Consider the following 22,203-nt stretch of genomic DNA (forward strand, 5'->3'; position numbering starts at 1 on the left):
GATGATGATGAAACTGAGGCACTGGGTCCAATGTTCATCATCCAAACATGCATGAATGCGTGCACATACCAAAAGCAGTCACATGTTGATACCATTTTTAAAATATGTAATAATTTGTTGGTCACATGTCCCCACAGTGTACTGCTTCCAGTCCACAAAGCAGTTCACTACCTGCTCTCTGCTCTGGATCACCTATAGTTAAAATGTGAGCCCCAGTGGTATGAGAAGGACGAGGAAGTTGAAAAGGAAAAGAAGAGGATTAAATCAGTCAGTCAGAGGAGGAATGGAGGGAGGAGGTGAGACATGAGGAGAGAAAGAGTCGATGGGTTGTGGGTTGAAGAGGAGAAACTGGTTTCTGTACCTTCAGTGTGAAGCTTTGCAGTTCCTTCACCAACCTCCTCACAGCCACAGTCTTCCTCCTCCTCCTCTTCATCATCATCATCCATGTGTGGTTCAGTCCAAGGTGAGTCTACATCCATCGCTGGAGTTGATGGCCTTTGCCTCTTGACTTCTTCAGACTGCTCACAGTCAGTCTGTACTGTGCGGCAGTCTGTAGAACGTTTGTTTTCAGAGTCCTCTGGTTGTTGTATACTGTGTGTTTCTAATTTATTGTCATCAGCGTGTGTTTGTAGAACAAGGTTTTTATTGTGTGTGTCTTTTTCTACAAGCTTTTCTCCATCTCTGGTCCCTTTCTCTGCTTCCTCTTCTCTGTCTTTCATCTTTATGTCTTCTCTTCTTTCTTGTATTATTGTAACCTGAACCTCCTCCTCCAGCTTCACCTCCTCAGCTCCATCCTCATTCAACTCCTTTTCGTTCCCCTCTGACACTTCACTTTTATTCTCCTTGTGTGTGTGTTGTAGTAAACCTTCACCCCCCCCACACTCTGTTTCCTCCAACTGCTGTATCTTCTTATGTCCCTTTACATCCACCAACATGCCATGCTTCAGTACATCTCCGTCTGTCTGTTCTGCCTCTACCTCCTCCTTCTTATCTGCCTCTACCTCCTCCTCCTCCTCAGGCTGTTCTGTCTCTACCGCCTCCTCCTCCCACGGCTGTTCTGTCTCTTCCTCATTCACCTCCGTCTGTTCTGTCTCTTCCTTATTCACCTCCGTCTGTTCTGTCTCTACGGCCTCCTCCTCCGTCTGTTCTGTCTCTATCACCTCCTCCTCCGTCTGTTCTGTCTCTTCCTTATTCACCTCCGTCTGTTCTGTCTCTATCGCCTCCTCCTCCGTCTGTTCTGTCTCTATCGCCTCCTCCTCCGTCTGTTCTGTCTCTACCGCCTCCTCCTCCGTCTGTTCTGTCTTTACCTCATCCTCCTCTGTCTGTTCTGCCTTTAGCACTTCCTCCTCTGTTTGTTCTATCTCTACCTCCTTATCCTCCTCTGTTTGTTCTGTGCACTTTTCAGGTTCAGTGTTTAGAATCACATTCTGGGTTGATTCAGTACCTTCCTTGTCCTCCTCTAGCGCCTCCTCCTCCCTCTGTTCTGTCTCTAGCGCCTCCTCCTCCCTCTGTTCTGTCTCTAGAGCCTCCTCCTCCGTCTGTTCTGTCTTTAGCGCCTCCTCCTCCGTCTGTTCTGTCTCTACTGCCTCCTCCTCCCTCTGTTCTGTCTCTTGGGCCTCCTCCTCCCTCTGTTCTGTCTCTAGCGCCTCCTCCTCCCTCTGTTCTGTCTCTAGCGCCTCCTCCTCCGTCTGTTCTGTCTTTAGTGCCTCCTCCTCCGTCTGTTCTGTCTCTACTGCCTTCTCCTCCGTCTGTTCTGTCTCTTCGGCCTCCTCCTCCGTCTGTTCTGTCTCTAGCACCTCCTCCTCCGTCTGTTCTGTCTCTAGCACCTCCTCCTCCGTCTGTTCTGTCTCTACGGCCTGCTCCTCCGTTTGTTCTGTCTCTACGGCCTGCTCCTCCGTCTGTTCTGTCTCTACGGCCTGCTCCTCCGTCTGTTCTGTCTCTACGGCCTGCTCCTCCATTTGTTCTGTCTCTACCTCCTCAATCTGTTCTGTCTCTACCTCCTCAATCTGTTCTGTCTCTACCTCCTCCATCTGTTCTGTCTCTACCTCCTCCATCTGTTCTGTCTCTACCTCCTCCATCTGTTCTGTCTCTACCTCCTCCATCTGTTCTGTCTCTACCTCATCCTCCTCTGTCTGTTCTGTCTTTAGCACCTCCTCCTCGGTTTGTTCTATCTCTACCTCCTTATCCTCCTCTGTTTGTTCTGTGCACTTTTCAGGTTCAGTGTTTAGAATCACATTCTGGGTTGATTCAGTACCTTCCTTGTCCTCCTGTGATAATTGTTGCTCCAAATGACTGCTGGAGGACACCACACCTTCAGGGGGTGAACAGGAGTAAGAGGCAATGGAGATGGGCTTGAGGATGACAGGTCCATTAGAGTCCTGGTTGAAGTTTTCCTTGATAAGCCTGGAGCAATGGCTGTTATGGGAGCTGGCCTCCACACATGGTCTGAAGAAGTGTGAGACAAGTTTCTTGGGAGTGTGTGTTGTGACAGTAGAATGTGTGTCAGTAGCAGCAGCAGTGTGTGTGTTGGTGTATCTTAGTATGGGTGCAGCAGAGTAAGTATGTGCCGTGGTGCTTGTCCTGGCCCGGTGCTGTAGGCTAATGGACTGGGTTAAGGAGCCTTTCTGTGGGGAGAAGCGAGGCAGTGGGAGTTCAGTCAGCTCCACATACTCGCCCTCTGAGTCCTCACTGTCACTGCTTGCTGTTGATTGATCAGTTGTCAGCTTCATGTCCTGCCCTGAGGAGTCAGGACTGCTACATACATCATGACATGTGTTTACGAAGATATTACTGTCCTTAAAAGAGATCTCCTTGTCCTCTTTCAGAGAGGTCGGGGGCCTGCTGATGAACTGTGGGTACACTAGGTCCTCCCAGGGGACCCTGAAGACATCTCCATTGGCTGAGAGGAGGCAGCGCTCCAGCCTGGAAACTCCTCGCTGCTCCCTCTCCCTGTTGACAGAGGCAAGCCAGGCCATGCTAAAAAGGGACTGCCGGGCTACCTCTGGCACCTCCTGCTGCTCCACATGATGGTTACCAGACACGCTGCACAGCAGTAGACATGGAGAAGAGGAAATACTGGTCCTGCAGGGGGCGCTGTGTGCTCGAGGAAAAGAAACCAGCAGGTAGAAGTCTCCAGGATGTAGGTGGTGGCGGTCGAGAGGGCAGAGCTGAATGACTACCTTCTCGTGGAGACACAAAGGCCAGCCTTCATGACGGAACAACAAACCACAGTACTGCAGCTGAGTAAAGGAGAGACAAGGAGGATGAGAGGAAACAATTAAATTTAAAAGTTATGTGAAAAACACACTAATTTGTAAAAGACCTGCTAATGTCGCTGTTTAACCTAAACTACTGCTTGAAAAACATCTTAATTAGGTCTTTATCAGGTGAAAAGATTGAATATTATTAACTCATCAATACCCAGACAGAAAAATAACACAGCTGCCCACTGTTTCTAACCATTTTATCAGACCGTCTTCATCTATATGTAAGAGCTTTGAGGGGTGGAGAGATTTCACTAGTCCTCTCAATGTACTGGAGTCAAGTCAATGTGTAGCTACAATCATCTGTTCATCACCTGCAGTGTAACAAAAAGACACTGTGACAGATACTGCTTCTCTAACAGCAGCAGCCATAAGTGTTAGCTAGTTTGATGTTGTTCATGTACTGTAAATGGAATTGAACAAACTGCAGTCCGGCCTGTGTCTGAATAATGTCTGTGGTTGAGGGAGACACCCAGCAGCAATCAGGTCTCACCAAACATGACACATCAGCCAAACATGTGGTGCTCAGGCAAGAATAGGCATGAGAAGGTGAGAAGGTGTTTGTTGAAGTCATCAGTGAGAGCCCTGGCTCACCGAGGAGCTTGAGCCTTCTGCACGCATACTCCCAACTACAGTCAGGACCAGAAATATTTGGACAGAGACAATTTTTTTTCTATTTTTTCCCTGTAAATTACCACAGTGAATTTTAAATAAACAACCCAGATGTCTTTGATGTGCAGATTTTCATCTTTAATTCTGTCTGTTAAACAAAAACATTGCAGAAAAATGTGAAAAACTAAAGCATTTACAAAAGCTTTTCATGAGCTTGTAGGCAATTGGACAAATGAAATAACTGAAAATAAAATGTTCATTACTAATATTTTGTTGAAAACCCTAGAGGCAACCCTTCAGGCAATGACAGCCTGAAGGGTTGAACTCATGGACATCATCAGATGCTGAGATTTTTCCATTTGAATGTTCTGCCAGGCCTTTACTGCAGCGTCTTTCAGTTGCTGTTTGTTTGTGGGCGTTTCTGTCCCAAGTTTAGTCTTTAACAAGTGAAATGCATGCTCAATTGGATTAAGATCAGGTGACTGACTTGGCCATTCAAGAATATTCCACTTCTTTGCTTAAATAAACTCCTGGGTTGCTTTGGCAGTATAATTTGGTTCGTTGTCCATCTGTAATATGAAATGCCGCCCAATCAGTTTACCTGGATCTGCGCAGACAGTTATGTCTCTGAACACCTCAGAATTCATTGGGCTACTTCTGTACTGTGTCACGTCATCAATAAACACTATCGTCCCAGTGCCATTAGCAGCCATGCATGCCCAGGCCATTACACACTGCCTCCACAGTGTTTTACAGATGATGTGGTATGCTTTGGATCATGAGCTTCTCCACGCCTTCTCCATACTTTTGTCTTGTTACATACTTTTTTTCCTGTTTTCTCAGCTTAATCATGGCTCGTTTCACCTGCATGGAGTGCTCCTTTGACTGCATGTTGTCTGTTCACAGCAAAATTTTCAAAATGCAAGCACAACTCCTATAATCAACTCCAGGCCTTTTATCTGCTTCATTGAAAATGGCATAACAAGAGAAGTGCCCACACCTGCCCATGCAAAAGCATGGAAGAAATTTTCAATTGTTACTTACGAGCCTATGATTGATATAAAGGGATTGTGTTTAAAAAATGTTTTCATTTTTACATTTTTATGCAATCTTTTTGTCCAACCCATGGAATTAAAGTTGTCTGCACTTCAACTGCATTTGAGTTGTTTCATTTAAAATTCACTGTGGTAATGTACAGAACAAAATGAGATCAAATGTGTCTGTCCAAATATTTATGCTCCTGACAGTACATCCACCAGATCACATCTAGTTGCTTAAGCATAAGCCCGAAGCAGGACCAGCAAAGTGAATGCATCTCACCCCTCCTGGACGTCACCCTTGTCTAAATCCACTACAGACAGCACAGGACAGGACACTTACACAGGCATCTTGCTGGAGATTCTGTAAGAAGTGCTTTGCAGGCAGAAGGAAATGAAGCAGGTAGCGGAGGCCGTCTCCTCTGTAGTAGCTCTCCACCACACTGAGGACCTGACAGAGGACAGTTGGGGATGTGGCCTGGAAGGGTGGATAGAGGGCTGACAGAGTGGTCTGTATGCACCGATCCAAAGATTCAGAGTCCTGTAAGGGAAACAAAGTAGCAGGTCAATCAGGATCTTAACGCAAGACCTTTCAAATTACATGGTAGTTCTGTGGCTAGAAATGAGAAGAATCCAAACCAGAATGGACACAAGATGTTATAACAGAGAATGTGTGAGTGTGTGTTTACGGCACATCCAGCTGCTGTTGAACACCACACCTCTGCATCACATTCCTGAGCCATGCCACATCTCAGACTCCTCAGCTTTTGAAATGGCACCCTACTCTGCTGAGTCACAACTAACGCGAACACCTACCACTCAGAGCAGCAGGTTTTCCATCTCCAAGCTCCAGTGTCACACTTGGCTTGCCAACATCTCATTCACACCAGCCTCTTGTGTGTTTAACTTAGAACATGGTCAAAAACATGCATTCCTGCTTTATCTTTCATACTTTTAAGAACATGGAAACATCCTAGCTTATTATCATTTATTATCATCAGTCATATCAGTTCAACATTATTTTATTTTTTTTTATTATAACATAGATGATATAAATATAAATAATGATCTGCTTTAATTTAAACCAAACCCATTGCTGTGATTGGAAATCACACAATGGGTAAAAATATTTAACCAGAAGAGGTGGTGTGAGACAGTGGAGATAAACGTTACCAGGTGCTAGTAAGTCATGAGACCAGTCACCAGTGGTTTTCATTTTACTACCTTATAAACATCCAGCGGTTCAAGAGACTGTTTGAAACGCTAAGCTGTGAAACAGCAGTGATGCTCATGTAAAGTCCTGCTTGTCCCACATTCACCTGGACCCAACTGTCAGCTTCCTGATGGGGGACATACTGTATCTATCAGACGAGTTCTGTCAGTGCACAGCTAAATGTTTTGGATGAGACTCCAGCAGGATTCACACACACAACAACTGGCACCCAAATGTAGAGCTGAGGCCAATATTAGCAGCAGGATATCAGATGACACTGGGCAGCAGGAGGGTGACAGTGGGGGTGATGAAAAAGGCTTGGTGGCTTATGGATATCACAGATCAAGTTCAAACTGTCTATGTAAGCAAAGTGGACAAGATAACAGCAAGCAAACTTCACAACACACCAAGACCGGTGATCTGTTCTTTACCATAGAACACGACCACAGGAAACGTGCCCTACAATAAGCAGTATTTAACGTTAGGACACTGGATCACTCAGAAGTGACTGGAATCTGGGAAACCATCATCACATATTGTTTTACCGTCTTATCTAAAATAGTCTTGGTTGAGCTCAGCACTGACTAAACAACTACTATAACACCAGGAGTGTGTGGAACTATAAGGACAAACCGTAATCTCTAAACCAAGAAACCCTCATCACTTCCTCATGTAAATGTTTTTGCAGAGAGGCCTAAACTCTGAAGACCCTGGAATGTCTAGAACTTTTGAGGCACCATCTCTCTCGTCTGTGTGCAGGTACTAATGGTACTAATCTTAGCACTGCACTTTCTCCTGGGTCTGCAGAATGCAATGGACAGAGACATGATCCTCAAACAACAAACATCACATTTACAGTTTTATTAGTCAGTGCAAAACTGAAAAAACTGAAAGTCAAAGTTGTGGATTTAAACCCCTTCCTTCACGGACAGAGCCATGAAAAGAAAAGCCTTGACTTAGTAAAAACAAACTTAGTTTACATTCACCAGGTTTAATACTAACATGGCATTATCACTGCAGTGCTTAACATATTAGTGCAAAAAAAATCCCAGTCACCAGGTAGAAGCCTGCCAGTAACCACAGCAAGCAAATGCTGGAAGGTTCAGCTCCTATTATTAGCCTGCAGTGAAAGGCCACATAATACACTGTATTATTAAGTGTGAATGACTGTGTGAAGCAGGACAGGAGAGACCAGACAGACCTGATCATGGCTCAATAGCAGAGGATTAAAACTGTGTCCAATCGTGCAGAATATTTCAACACATTATGTAAATGATGGCGTGAGGCCTCCTCAGACATAACAAAGACTGTACAGTGTAGTTAGTGTATCCAACTACAACTACAGAAAGAGAAAGAGACTACAACCCCCATCATGCCTTTCACACCCAGCCCTTCGCAAACATAAGGTAACATTCAGCTGTTTGAGGCTTAGGTTCAGGAAGAGCAGATTAAATTCTCTGATCCAGCATGTCCCCCACAGTACAAGACTGTGAGGGACAGGGTTCTTGTTTAATCATCCAGATGGAGCCTTTAGGTTAAACTAATCCAATCTCTCAGGTTCTGCCGGTTTTAATAAATAGTCTGTGGCGGCGTCTCCCTGTCCCTGGAGGGCCATGATTCATCCGACCAACAGCTCTGCTGACTGCTAATGGAAAAACCAGTTTTGTAGCAACACACAGGTTCACAGTCAGGTTCCACAAAGATGGGACCCTAAAGAACCTGGTATGAACCAGCATCTGTATTTGTATCTGTTCATATGAAGGGGTACAAATGATATCTGATGTGATGTCAGTGATGTACTTCCAGTTTCAGGTCTGTATATCTAAATTTTATGTCACAGAACAGAATGGAATCAAACAGATGACACTGCCAGAGTGGCGGGTGAACATCCTTCATCCTTTGGTCTCTGCTCCTGCTGAAGAAACTCTCTGACCATATCGAAGCCGTTGGTGTGTTTAACAACCGGACCATAACGAGGGTCATAGCTTCCTTCCACAAAGCACAGGTCATGGCCTTTTGAGCAACCAATCACAGTTTCAGTGTGAGACGAGAGGAACTCTAAAATGAGGGGCCCACAGGAGACATGACATTTGACCTCACCACAAGTGAACAGTGGCAGGAGAGGCCAGCTGTTTTCCATAGAGAGGGTTTTTACCAAAATGTTCCCGACTCCTTCCTTTCTACTTAAGCAGATTTGTCACTGTGGCAGCATAAGAAATAGATGGTGCTGTGTTATGAACTTCACATGTAGCTAATGCTAATGAGACATCATATGATTCATGTGTGACTTGATAGCACGAGCATTGACCTGGGAAGGAGAAGGTCCATGGTTCCAGGTATGTCCTTGAGAAACACACTTCACACTAGCTACTCGAGTGCTGCTCATGTGGCAGCTCATTCCAAGGGAATGGGTCAAAATGCAGGGAACAAATTTCCCCACTGTGGGACTAATAAGGGAATGTCTTTCCTTCCTACAGTACAACTACTTACTTTTAGCAGTTTTTTTCCTCTTCATCCTACAGTATAAACCTTATACTTTTTGTATTGTTGGCATGCAGTTGTATTCTCCATCTTCACTGACAACTCAAAGAATCAAAGATTCTCATCAACTTATTAAAGAACCACCTACTGCTTCAGCAGAAAGACAAAGAAGATGGTGACCGTCCACCTTGAACAAAACAGACTGGTTTTATAACTCATCAGGTTCACTCTCATGTAACTGATTCAGGACTAGGACTCGCTGATCAGATGTACAGTACAAGTGGGAGTAATGTTGTGGAGTTGATGTGTGGAGTGTTGGAGTGAGAGGGTGGGTGGTGTGCGCCCTGTGACCTGGGCATGGGGGGATACCAACATCTTTCTGTGATAATGCACGTCTCAAAATCAAACAACCAAACAAAACGAGCCACGTCTGTTTTGTGCTGCTCGTGTGAATTAACAGCTAGGCTAAGTGTCTGGACAAACAGGGGGGCAAAGACGCAACTAACTTTCATGAACGCCAAACTACAGCTAGAGCAAATGAGAAGATGTAATAATGACTTCTAGCTTTTCATGTATTGCTAAAGCATTTAGTCAAAAGACAATTCATTTAAAGAGACATCTAATTTAATATCCTCTCATTAATAAGTGACTCTGTTGCCAGTCACATAGTTATTTCCTGATGTGTTTGTTTGTACACACCTGTGGCAGCTTGTCTAAAGATGACAGACATTCCCCCACAGGGATCAAAGTTTCACCTGTCTGATCCTATCTGACTGCTGGAATGAACCTTTATAGCTGTGGGAGGATTTGTTCCACTCAGCCCAGCAGTAAACTCTGCAGCCTTGCTCCAGGGACAAGACCGGCTAGAGAGGACGTTCAGGGCAGCAAGCAGCAGCTGAGAGGAGGGAACCTCAGAACTGACAGCCTGCCAGACTCTGAATGAGTCCAATGCTGATCAGTAAGCTGAGCCCAGCTGTGAGGAGCAAGCAAATGCAAAAAGTCTGACTTCAAGCCTTTATAGAAATACATAGGTAATTCATCCGTCCTTGAATTCATGTGTGTCACGAAAGTGTCTCTAACCCTAGAGAGAAATCACCATCTTATGGTGATTTCACACCTACGGGATTTAGTTCAATTTAATCAGACTCAAGTTCATTTCCTCTCTAGGTGTGGTTCATTTTGTCTGGTATGAACACGGTAATCGCACTGAAGTGTGCATCAAACAACCACATGAGACCCCCAAAATGAGGTGGTTTCTCTCCCCGTCATCTAGCAAACTCTGGTGTGGCCCTCCTGGTGAGAACACAATTCACAATTTAATTTACAAACTGTAAGATTTGCGTTAAGTGGTAAATGCAAGAAATGTAATAAAAAAAAATCAGCAGGACAAGGACCAACCCACGTAGGTTGGCCTTCATCATAAAACTGTCTCTCTTGTCACACAAACGTGGTCTACAACACATGACCTTTTTCCCATATTTATTTTTCTGTTCCCGCGGAAGACGCATCTGATCAATAAGTAAATGGAACGTTCTCACGTAGTTTGAGGAGACGTGTTTTTGGTATTCTTGGATTTTTCTGTGTGAAACTAAACTGAACCAAGGAGGAATTGCTAAATGTTTACAAACCCACCAACTGATTCAGACCAAAGCAAACGAGTTAAGGTGTGAAAGCACCCTTACAGTAGGAATGGAGCCATCAAGATTCACAGCACTTCAGGGATAACACCATTTGCATGACTAAGGTAGAGAAGCAAAACAAATAAAACAGTGTTAACACATGAATCCAGATCATGTCCACAGTTGCTCTTTACCTGTGTCACATGTGCTTTCAGGATAGCCAGGCTGGTTCTGGTGCAGCTGTGACATGATACAAAAAAAGACATGAGGAAACCTGCTTCACAGCAGTTGGTTGATTACAAACAGTGGATTATATCCCTAATCTCTGTTCCCAAAGGCTGAGAGGTACAGGAAGCTACAGTTAGAAGGTTTATTTACATTCAGGTCCAATGGGTTTGCTCCCATCTTTTACATTATACACGTCAGCAGACCTGACTGAAGACAACAAGTGTTTGTTTTTTATGGTTTGCTGAATGCAGAATTAAGACAAATTGCTCTGAATGTGGTAACTCTTCACTGTTAAGACCTCCCATTCCTCCAAAAGTTTACTGGCACAAATCAAAATTCACCAAATCCCTCCTGAAAACTCTACAGACACTGGAATCAGCTTAGCACCTATACAGTGCATGAAGTCCTTCTTACGCTAACAAATACAGGTCAGAAAGTTCATAAAATAACTAAATGCCATCACACAGTACCAATAAGACAACTTACATTACAGTATATTGCAATACATACCAAGCTAAATAATCCCCAGCTCTTTGTGCTAACCCTTGCTTTCTTGTCTGCCTATATAACACAGGTTCTATATCCGTCCACCTTAAATATACTCTCCCAGCATGTGAGAAGGTTTCGGCTCACACTGAAGTAGGTCAGAGAACCTCACAGCGTTGGTTGGTTGTGTTCAATTTAAGCGTGGGGGCTTTAAATGCTTTACTGTATGTTTCAGGCACACCGACTAACACTTTGGCTCAGATGATTTACCCAACATGCAACCCTCAACAACAGGCAATAAATACTTCCTGTTAGTAACGGGTCTCACAAATAAAAGCCTTTCTGGGTGAGTTGCAGCCTGCAGGTACAGAGGGTGAGCTCCCTCCCCTGACATCTGACCCGATGGGACTGTGAAAACAGACATGAAATGACGACGAGTGGGTCAGTGTGTTAAACGTGATCCAGACAACCTCGCCAGCCTGAGGCTCCCAGCACAAACTGCTCTCTGCACAGCTCTAAATACACCACAGACAGCTGCCACCTAAATCCTACCTTTGGTGAAGCTAACATAAGTAAAAGCTGATGTATTTATCTGACACATTACAGAAACTAAGTTGTGGACAGCACATTAAAAAGCACCCAGCACATTGTGAAACAAATGACTGCCTTTAATATACAACTAGCACATACTGTATGCCACTGGACCAAATGAAAGTCACCACATCAGAGCTTTCATCCATCAGTAGGGCTCCATTATGAACATTCCTGCAGTTCTTCAGGACGCTCCCCTCCCTCTGTGTGTTCACCCAGAAGCCCCTCGACAAGCCCAAACATCTCTGATTTACAGTTTGTACGGAAGAGCCTGAACATGTCTTCTAGTGTCTTTCACTGCCTCCACTCTTATCTTCATCTGGCAATTCAGATTCTGAGTGCCTTGTTGCCAGGTTTAAAGAAAAATTACACATTATATTTTTATTTTTTATATATTTATGCTCACAGTACTTCTGACTACAGTACTCAAAAACAAAAACAAAAAAGCAGCTTTTAAACTAGAAGAAATATTCACAGGTTGGTTTTTCAGCTCAAGGAAACATGGAAATGAATGGATTTGATTTCAGGTTTGATTTTGGCATTGTTTACAGTCTGATGGCAGACTGGTACAAATGAGTAATTCTACCTCTGGCAGAGTAAAGTAAAACAAAAACATTAAAAGAATGTTCTGCTCTTTCTGGGCGTGGTGCTAAACTAAGATAGACCCAGGAACAATACTGCAAAGCATCGGCAGGCATCTTAGCCTCAGTGGCCATGCACATCACACTCATCTACAAGGAATGCGTGTGTGTATGTACAGTACTGCATGAGCAAACACAACACAATGTGAGACCATGCTAAAGCCTTTCGAAGTGATGAATCGTGAAGGTGGAGGAATAGGAGCACTTCTGTAATTTAATTATGGAAACAGATATTACTGTGATCATCACAATGAATAACTGTTGTCATAAACCGGGCAAGGAAAACATAGCAGTTCCCAGCTGCAGCTGTGGTTCCTGGCCTGCTGAGAACACCACAAACATTGTGAAATGATGGAAGACAACAGCAACAACTGAGCTGCTCAGTTCAGTCTTCCTTCCCTTTGTTTCCCTCCATTAGATCCCATGAACTGTTTATCACAGCTGTTAAATCAATCAAACTTTTGATTTAATGTTCCAAAAGCCAGATATTGAAATTATCCTAATATAGTCAGTAACAGTGTTATAATATATACTGAACATTAGGATATAACGTAATAACATTGCAGAGGATGCCCTCGTCAGGGGTCCATTTCATTTACAGTATAGACATTGCCAACTATATTGTGGTGAAAATGGAACTACTTACATATTTATTTAGTTAAATCTCAATCTAAAGCAACAGACAGATAAACCTTAACCTGCATGAAACTGGAATACATCCACTAAGCATGCACAAACCACACTGTGCTTGTATAATATTATACTATATTAATATTATATACTCCATATGTACAGCTACAGTTACAACATAACAGTGTGTGTGCCAATTTAAGCAGCTCTGTGGTAACTAAATTAAGGATTATTTGTACTTATTATTTATTCCCTACATTTTACAAGCTTATTTTTAATCAATAGGAACCCGTTGTCTGACACTCCAATCAGCTTGTCATCCGTCTTTACTGTTTAACATGATACGAATTAAAATAAGAGTTTGCCTTCTGCAGGACTATTGAACACACACTCACCCTTCACCACAAATGTCTGAAGATCACACCTTGACTGAAACACTACACCCTTGCTGTGCCCTCCCCCCACTCACTAACTACATGTGCTACAATCAGAGCTGGAGAAAAGTTCCATGTGCGTGTGTTGGTTGGTGATCCTACCATTGTGTAAGCTGTGTCTTGGCAGTAGGTGTATATTCCAGTTAAAGACCATTTCGACCCCCTTCTCACTCTGACTCTGTGCTGTGAGACAGTCCCGTAAGCTCTGGCTCTGCTTTAACTGCTGTTGATCCTCTCATAGGCTAAGCCCCGCCCTCCAGCTGTCAATCACTCTGCCCCCCCCTCAACATGCCTCTGTCTCCTCCTGCTGGCAGCATGGCATTTTATAGCAGCCTCACTCTAGTCTGTGTGACCAGGTGTTGAATTGAATACCCTCAGTCATGACAGTAAGATGTTACTTCTGTGCTTAAACAAATAGCAACAATCTGTAGATGCTGTGTATGCCAGAGATGCTGTCTCCAGGGTGTACAATGCAAGCAATGTAAGACTTGTAAGCAAGGCAGCATTCAAAGCTAATGCTAATGAACGGATCCTTCTCAGCTCACTCTAGGACAAGCGCCCTGAACCTACTTTCCAATTCCATCTAAAGCAGATGAAGAAATTCATAATTAAACCAGAACCTGTCAATGCTGGTTTAACTATATCATTATTTGGTTTCCAATAGGGGAGGGCAAACCAGTAGAAATACTTTAAACAACTGTCAACAGATCACCATAAGAGCAGAAAATATTTTAACTTACTTTTTTTTTTATCCATTTTCTACTGTACAGTAGATGAACAATAACGTGTGTCATCTTACAGTAGCTCCTGTCCTCATGCTAACGCCATGCTTGAGCCCAAACAAAGAGGTGAATTCACTGTGGCAATGGCCAGCTGTTGCTCTCCAGCTGAGACTGCGGACTCATTTCCTCCAGCACAGTTTAGATAGGACTCGAAGCTGTCAGATTTCAGTCCAGCTCTTTGTTCACACTGTCAATTATGGAATCTGGCAGTAAGCTTTAACCCTTTAAAGAAACAAGAGCTGCAGAGTGCATTCACCCCAAGAATCTGTCCTCTGATCCTGATTACATGCTGTTTTGATTGTTGTTTTTCCATTAGCATCACCATTTGGAGCATTTCCTCAGAACAAACAACAATTAATGGACTGATCACTGAAAAGGCGCACGTTACATCTGTAGAACCCAATTATCTGAGCCATTGTGTTTAAATGATCCATTAATCAAATGAATTCATGATCCACAGAAAGGCCATCCGTTCTTCCAAGTTAAGTTACAACATTTAAATTGGGAGAGTTTGTAAAACTGCCTGGATGCAACATGCCTAGCCATTTTTGACGAATCCCTAAAATCCAATCAAAAGCTGCTGCAGCCGACCTCTTGGAGGAGAGATAAAGATCATGCTGTTAATTTGACCAGGTATCTACGGTACAAAATATCATCAGCTCCATCATGTCCAACTGCACAGAATAATGCTTTTTGGTGGAGATCCATCAGTATGACAATTGGCACTGCATTATACCATAATAACGTTTGTCTAATGGAGAGAAGAGATGAACCCACTGTATATCAGTCCTGATTATCTTTTAAATCACAGCAAAACACTCTTATTATGCAGTAGCTATACAATGTACTTGAAGCATAGCTGTTAGTCAATCAGTCTGGACCTTTTATTTATTTATGACTAGCTGGTATAGTTTTTAATAGTTTTCACATGGAACTCTTATTAACGTCCTTTAGATTTAGCCACATTCTGTTGGTTTAGATGGTTCAGTACAGTTGACTGTGTGGACTCTTCCATCTCTTGGTCAATTCTCTGAGTAAATAGAAACACAGTATGTGTTCAGCCATTTACATGTATTTATGTTGCTTACAGCATGTGGACTTCAGTCTCAACCATTTACTTACTCTACCAAGTAAAGGACCATGAAATTGGAAGACAACACATTATGTTTCAGGTATAAAAAACATATATAAACAAATTTTGAATATTCACTATCACGTAAAGTCACATAGAGTGAACAGGGGTCAAAGATGACACTAGTCAGTTTTTCAGAAGGACAGGAGGAAACAGACCCTCACGGATCATCTCTCCCCAAAGACTTAAGGTCAGAAAAGTTTTCACACCTGCGTGATGGATTCATCACATCCCAGCAGAGATGACCTGTGACAGTTAGAACAGGATCTGCTCCATTTAACTGAAAGCTATATCCGGAGGCTGAGGACAAAACAGAATTATCTTTATGATCACGCTGTGAACCACCAGATGTTGGCTCCACGTACTGCTGTTTCTATCAGCTTCTAGTAAAAAGTATCACCTTTCTACAAATATTAAAGCTAATGATTTATGTGTGAAGCAGTACCGTGGTGACAAGTGGAGCAAAAAAACGATAGATGGAACCAGGAGGGAAGTGTGGAACCATAGTCTTAACCATAACAACTATAATCGATGTAAGGTAAGATACAGTGGACAGCACTACGTGAAACAAGCAACACCCCATCAAGCTGCTGTTTGAGGTTCCCCTGAGGAAAAACGTTTTCTATTCTGTGAGGAAGGAGCCTCATGTACTCAGTAATGGCAGTGTATTATGAGAAGACAGAGCAGGCCAGTAAATGTTCTGGGGCTCATGAGAGGAAATTGAAGGTAGGAAAGGGCATGGATGAAGGGCAAGAGCTAATATCCTGTGTGTAACACATGGGTTCGCTTTCTCTGTAGTTCCACTGAATTCAGCTCTGCCACGATAAAGCACATCAAAAGACGTCTTCCACTGCTCTACCCTATCTGATCTCTTATCATCACACCCTGATGTAGGCCTGATACAAATCAGCAATGGGTAGGGCAGTTCAGTTGATATGCCACCATTGTCCAAGACGTGTACTGTAAGGACATGAGAACAGAACATCAACTGTAGAATCCAGACATGTTTAAACTTGCTATTAGCTTATGGTTTAAAGGCATGCACCACAGAGCAGACAAACTGTAACCTTGTCTGTATAATTATTCCTGCGGTATGATTTTATAGCAGCTCGGTCACTTGGTGGGAAGTAGATGGACCGTGTGTCAATGTGTCTGGTGCCAGTTCCAACCCTCTAGATCCCTAAGAACTGTAGTATGTTCTAGAACAGAGTGGCTGTTTGTTTTGCTCATTAGTGGCAGCAGGAGGTGAAGTGTAGGTCACCGGTGTGATTCCTGCATGGTCTCAGCCTGATTACATGGACCATTGCCCTCAGCAGGGCTGACGATGGCCTAAGAGCATGTAAAAGTCTAAGTAATGCTTAGCATACAGCAGATATTATATAGTTTGACTGCAGTGCATCAGTTCAGATCTTGATAAACGTCTTACAAATTGTTTTTTCCTTGGCTCTGATCCACCTCAGGCACTTGAGAGACTAATAAAACAAACCACCAAGGTCTAAGCAGGCTCTGACTAATGACTCTGCAGTGCTTTTTGCTTCATCTTCAGTCTGACCAGGGGTCTGAAGGTCAGATCAGAAGCAGATCAGTCAGATTACCCGATTATCTTTGACAGGAGCAAACACTAAACCCCTGCTACAGCAGTCTCATAGCTGCCAGACATCAAATGGAAATAACTCACACTCAGTGATGAATCCTTCCTAAATAAAGCAATTTGTAAAAGTAGGAGGTGTTATACAGCACTGTAAAACAAAACCCAAATGGTGCAACCACCAATTTCTGTAAGATCACAAACAGCATTAAAACACAGAGGATTTAGCCTGTCCCCATCCTGGCTCCTACTCCAGACTATGCAGCCAGCTGGGCCCCTTCGGGCCTCAGTCAGACAGTGACACCTCCAGCACCAACCACCGGATTTAGAAAGACAGATTTATAATTGTGTCACAGAGCAGCAGCAGGGTGGATCTATCTGAGATATACGGTCTTTATTTTCCCTCAGGTTTCCATGAAGCACATTTCTCCTTCAGCTACAAGAGCATTAACAAGCTGCTAAATGCATATTCCTGTCACATTAGCCACATCTCAGTCAGTCACTAATGTTTGTAGTCTGTAAAATGTTTACCTGTCAAGAAACATCTTACAAATAACCTGACATTCCACAAATTCCAAGATGACTGCCTTGCCTCTCAAGAGGTTGCCAAGAGCATCTAGATCTGTATCTTTGTCTTCTTTTTCCATCTTGTTTATGCACTGAGGAAAACCAGCATAACTTAAACCTATCAAAGACCCTGCTAATTCTTATTACTACAAGAACCGTGACTTAAGCAAAACCAGAGCAACAACAGTGGAGCAAGAGTAATTTCAAATATTTTTAAACACTACCAGAAACTACTACTACTATCTGTATCCTTAAATAAACTGTGTTCATGCCCTGCAGGACAGCACCATTTGCCTGCGGTTACATACTGTAATACTGGTGCAGGTCCTCCACTAGAAACTAACAGCGCTCACCCTGTGTAGCAGGAGTACGACCGGAGTCCGAAGTACTCCCTCTCCTGCTGATGCTCCTCCCAGCACCAGCGCACAGTGCAGTAAATAATCCAAACTGAAACAATGCAGTTCTCCAGTTCTCTCACTCAACTCTGAAAGTAGAGTCCGTGTAGAAAGAAAGAGCAGCATGTGTTCACAGAGAAACCCTGGCTCCGCTCCGCTCAGCTCCACCCCCTCGCTCTCTGTCTGTCTCACTCACTATCTCACTGCCGGTAGAACATGTGAACCTCTATCAGCTGCTCTAAGCAACCAAACAGCTGGTATCATAGACAGAAGGTGTTGGCAGGGGTTACCAATACATTCCCTGCATATCACTCTATCAACTCATAGTCCAGAGGGTTAGTGGCTTCAGGCTAACAGGCAAACTCACAAAAGCAGAAACCATTTAATTTGTTAATGAAATGTGATTGTATATCAAGACTGCTAAAACCTTGAATGACCTCAGGAAAGCTGTTCACATCAGACCTCATGAGAATCTGTCTGAGCTAAAAAGGCCAAAGTTCCATGTAGACACAGAAGGAAGTACTACTGCTTAACAGTACCTTTATGTTTAACGTGTGTAAATAAAGCCATGGCAGATGTTGACTGTTGGATGTCCTGATTCCAGGACAGCTTCCCCTCTTTATCTCAGTCAGTCACTAGCACATTTGCTGAAAACACACAGTATAATCATAATTAACTTTTTAAAGACAATCATCACTCCTCCAGCACATTCCTCCTACAGATGGGTTTTACCTGAGATTCTGGTTCACTTTCAGCCTGCAATACTTGTTTTTTCCTTAGCATTTGTTTTGGAACGAACCTTGCTCTTGTTTTGGACTTATTAGAACTTATTGCGATTTACTGAGTTATTTTTCATTTTATCTTGTTTGTTCCACCAATAGTTACTAAATGCAGCTACAGCTGAAAACCTGCAGAGCAGACACGGCATATGAAATGAGGTCTGAACAAATCATTCTGAAGAGGAATCACCTGGAGACAATCTGTTTTAGATATACCCACATATTTTAGAGGAATGAGCAGATCATTTTTGCATCAGGGCCCTGCTTTGTTTTGTTGTGCAGTCTCTGTGTTTGAGTGGGCCAAGACAATCCCTCACTGAGGGGACACTTAACATTCCAGAAGAAGTAGGAGAAGCACTATTACAGCAGAGAGCTGCTTGTATTTCATCTGACAGCAGCTGGAAGAGACACAAATATAAATCCTCCTTCACTTTGTATCAAACCAACACTCCTGCAGACCAAGTGCTGCTGCTATTAGCACTGATGGGCTGGGTCCTGCTGCATCAGGTGTAAGTCACCCACAGCACCATCACACCCACTCAGGTTGACGTGTGAAAGGAAAGTGATCCTCAGAACATTTCTAGTAAATGTGCAGGCAGTTCATCACCAACACATGCAGACTGTCCCAACGGGGGGTGATTTATCACTGATGGACAGGCTGTAAAGGCTGTTTTCGATTTTTCGGTATAAAGGATATTTATGTCCTACTCCACAGGTTTATCACCTCGGGATGTTTCTAAAAATGCAACTTCACAATCACTGTCTGCCAATCTAGTGTATAAATGTTGTCATTTAAAATAATTCAATAATAAAATGTAAATCTAACCACAAAGACTCAATTGACATACATACAGCCAATGTACCCCAGCATTAGTGACCTTTAACCCCAGAGGTTCTAAAGTGGCCACGGAGGGACCCGAGCTGTGTCTGGGGAAAAGAACGGATGGGTAATACCCACAAATGAATAATCAGCAGCGTCTCTAAGGGAGCTCAGTAATCTGTGTGTTCCGGGATACAGCTGTGCTACAGTCCTCTCACCCAGACAAACAATAAGAGTTAGAACGACATCCAGGATTTCCAGAACAGTACAGGTGCTGCATCTAAAAGCTGTTTACATCGGTTTCAGCTGTAGTTACAAATCATGATTTGACACGTTGATCAGCTGTTCTGTTTGTTTTTAACAAATTTTTGAAGTTCATCACGAAGAACTGCGGTTCAAACGTTAGGTCCCTAAAGTTCAAATAAACCTGCGATGAGTCCAAGCGGCGTCTTAAGGACTCAGCTGTGTAGTCTGAAGCATGGCCCTCAAAGCCCTCCACTTCCTATCATCTCCCTTTTCTGTCTGAGAACCCTGGCCACTGTTCTCTGCTGGTGAACTAGTCAATTAGTGATGAACTCTGGCCTTTAAAAGGCCTTTGTGGGGGCTGCCTTGAATCCAACCCTTTCAGGTGTCTGCTAGGCTTCCCTGGAGGGCCTGCAAACTCTGCACTTTAGCCTCAGTGCTCTGAGACCAGCCTGTTTAATGTGTAAATACAGTATGTGAAGAAAATACCAGGGGCAGCATCCAAACTCTAATCATCCTATTTAACTTTAATTTATACAGGCAGTCTGCAGGTTTTTCTTCTTGTGGTAATATTCCTCTCCCTCTTCTTCACCTTCCTCTGAGTCAGAGCTCAATTACAGTCCAAACAGCACTAAAACACATCAGCAACATCCAACCTTCACCACCATGAACACACTGTACAGCAAGTTCTTCTGGCTCAGAACAGTGTTCACATACAGGAGTGCTGATAACAATAATCTATAGCTAATGCACTACTTCCTCCTGTTGGGTAAAATATAGAATCTGATGTTTTCAGTAGGAACCAATGGCATCACTGCTCAGAGTCATTAGGGTTAGGGTAAAGGGTTAGATGGACACAATAACCACATTACTTTAACATACAATATGTAACTAACTAAATTAAACTATATTTTAATTACTGATTGAAACTTTGAGGAAAAATAAATGAACTTTAAACAGACTACAATGGTCAGTACATATTTGTCAATCGATCAAATGAGAGCAGGATAAGCAACGTATTAATTTGAAATACAATATCTAAACTTTCAGCATTTCATTTCAATAAATGGAGAAACCATCATGAGTAGCATCAGCCATATTTGCAGTATGTTGTGTAACTGTTGTGTGTACTGTGCTTGGGTCTTCTAGTCATTACAGCCTTTGTTTGTCTTCTGAGAGTTTGTCTTTGTGCTGCGCTGTAAAGTAAAACTGCTTCTCACATGACATACTGGCCATTCGAAGCAAGTCCTCCCGCAGGGTTTCAAACATCTCTCTATTGTTCTCTTATATAATCACATTGTAGTTACCTTGTACATAAGCCACAGCGTGTGAGACGAAGCTGGACGTGGTCTAATGACAGGTGGTGGGAGGATGGGACGTCCAACATGCACTCGCATGTAGAGCTTGCTGGCCTCCCACTCCTGAATGAAAAAGGATGGAAAATTACTCACAGGCAGTCGAAGCTCTATGAATGACAGCACAGCTCATCAGAGAAGAATGTGAGCAGGCTTTCCACCTCATAGAGCAAATTACTAGCAGCCAATGAAGAGGAAGACCAGCTTAGAACTAAGCCCTTACAGAATAGCTTAATTCCTGTTCACTGGTCTGGTCCTGGTGCTACTGCTCTGTTTCCAAAAAAGGACCAGAACCTCCCAACTGTGCACCCAAAATCCGCATTAGCCAGGTACTTTATGGACCACTGCTCAATGCTACATAAAACAAGAAGGATGAGCATCACGGATACACATACAGCAGTAGACATCAAGTCACAGGTCAGAAGTGTGATTTAATAATATTCATCTCAAGTACAGTATACGTCTCTGATTTACACCAACTAGGTCCGGTTAAGCTGCTGGCTGCACAAATAATTACAGAGAAAACAGGACGAGACCTGACCTGCAGAACTGAAACTACATGTCTTACCAAGAGTCCTTCAGGTCAAGGCTTTGTTCTTCGGGTCTGAGACTCTAAGTCAAGTCCAGGCCTGTGTCTCAGGGAAAGGTGGAAGCCACAGTCCTGCAGGTAGAACGTTCTGTCAGCACTGTCAGGCAGGAGGTCAGCACAACATGCTGCTCTCATCAGGATTACATCATTCTTCTGAATCCACCCCGTTTAACAACAGCACCGACTTTCATGCTTAGACACCAGCTGGTGTAAGGTTACGTTTTAAGACTGAAACTGGATGCAGAGCCGCGCGAGCCAACACAGACGAATGAAGATCAGATCAATAATTCACATTAGAACACGCTTTCTATTTACTCATCTGGTATAAGAACCACCATCATCTCCAACTATACATACAAGCTCCTTTACAGCCTGTCCATCATTCATCGCCTCGTACAGTACTCGTAGGGTTCAGGACAAGCTGATACAGAGCTGCGGGTTACGCAACACATGCAGCTGCAGGGAAAACTGTCAATCGAGGAAGTTTACAGGGAGGTAGGTAGCAAACCTCCAGGGCATAATATTCAGACTCTGAGGGGACGTAGAGTAATGGCACAAAGCGCTACCATCAGAAAAAATTATGCTGCAGCTACGGAACGCCCACAAATAGTGGGAGTGGGTTTACAGTTACATAATGAGTCATCCGTGATTCTGATTATACTGTAGCCACGTTCAGTCATTTCAAGAGAAGAAAGTTAAATGCATTTCAAACATGTGA

The 22,203-nt window shown here is 43.3% G+C and overlaps 1 protein-coding gene across 1 annotated transcript in view; it reads right to left on the bottom strand.

Moving 5' to 3' along the window:
• Positions 1 to 22,203, bottom strand: part of plekhg4 (pleckstrin homology domain containing, family G (with RhoGef domain) member 4) — a 37,544-nt gene that overhangs the window by 14,508 nt on the left and 833 nt on the right. Inside the window, exons 2-4 of the mRNA XM_055507254.1 lie at positions 20,849 to 20,962; positions 5,256 to 5,453; positions 362 to 3,239 (exon numbers count right to left, since the gene is read on the bottom strand). Of these exons, the coding sequence (XP_055363229.1) occupies positions 362 to 3,239; positions 5,256 to 5,453; positions 20,849 to 20,962 (3,190 nt within the window). The remainder of the gene's footprint in view (positions 1 to 361; positions 3,240 to 5,255; positions 5,454 to 20,848; positions 20,963 to 22,203) is intronic.

This window comes from Betta splendens, chromosome 3 (genome assembly GCF_900634795.4).
Source record: "Betta splendens chromosome 3, fBetSpl5.4, whole genome shotgun sequence".
Classification (NCBI taxonomy): domain Eukaryota; kingdom Metazoa; phylum Chordata; class Actinopteri; order Anabantiformes; family Osphronemidae; genus Betta; species Betta splendens.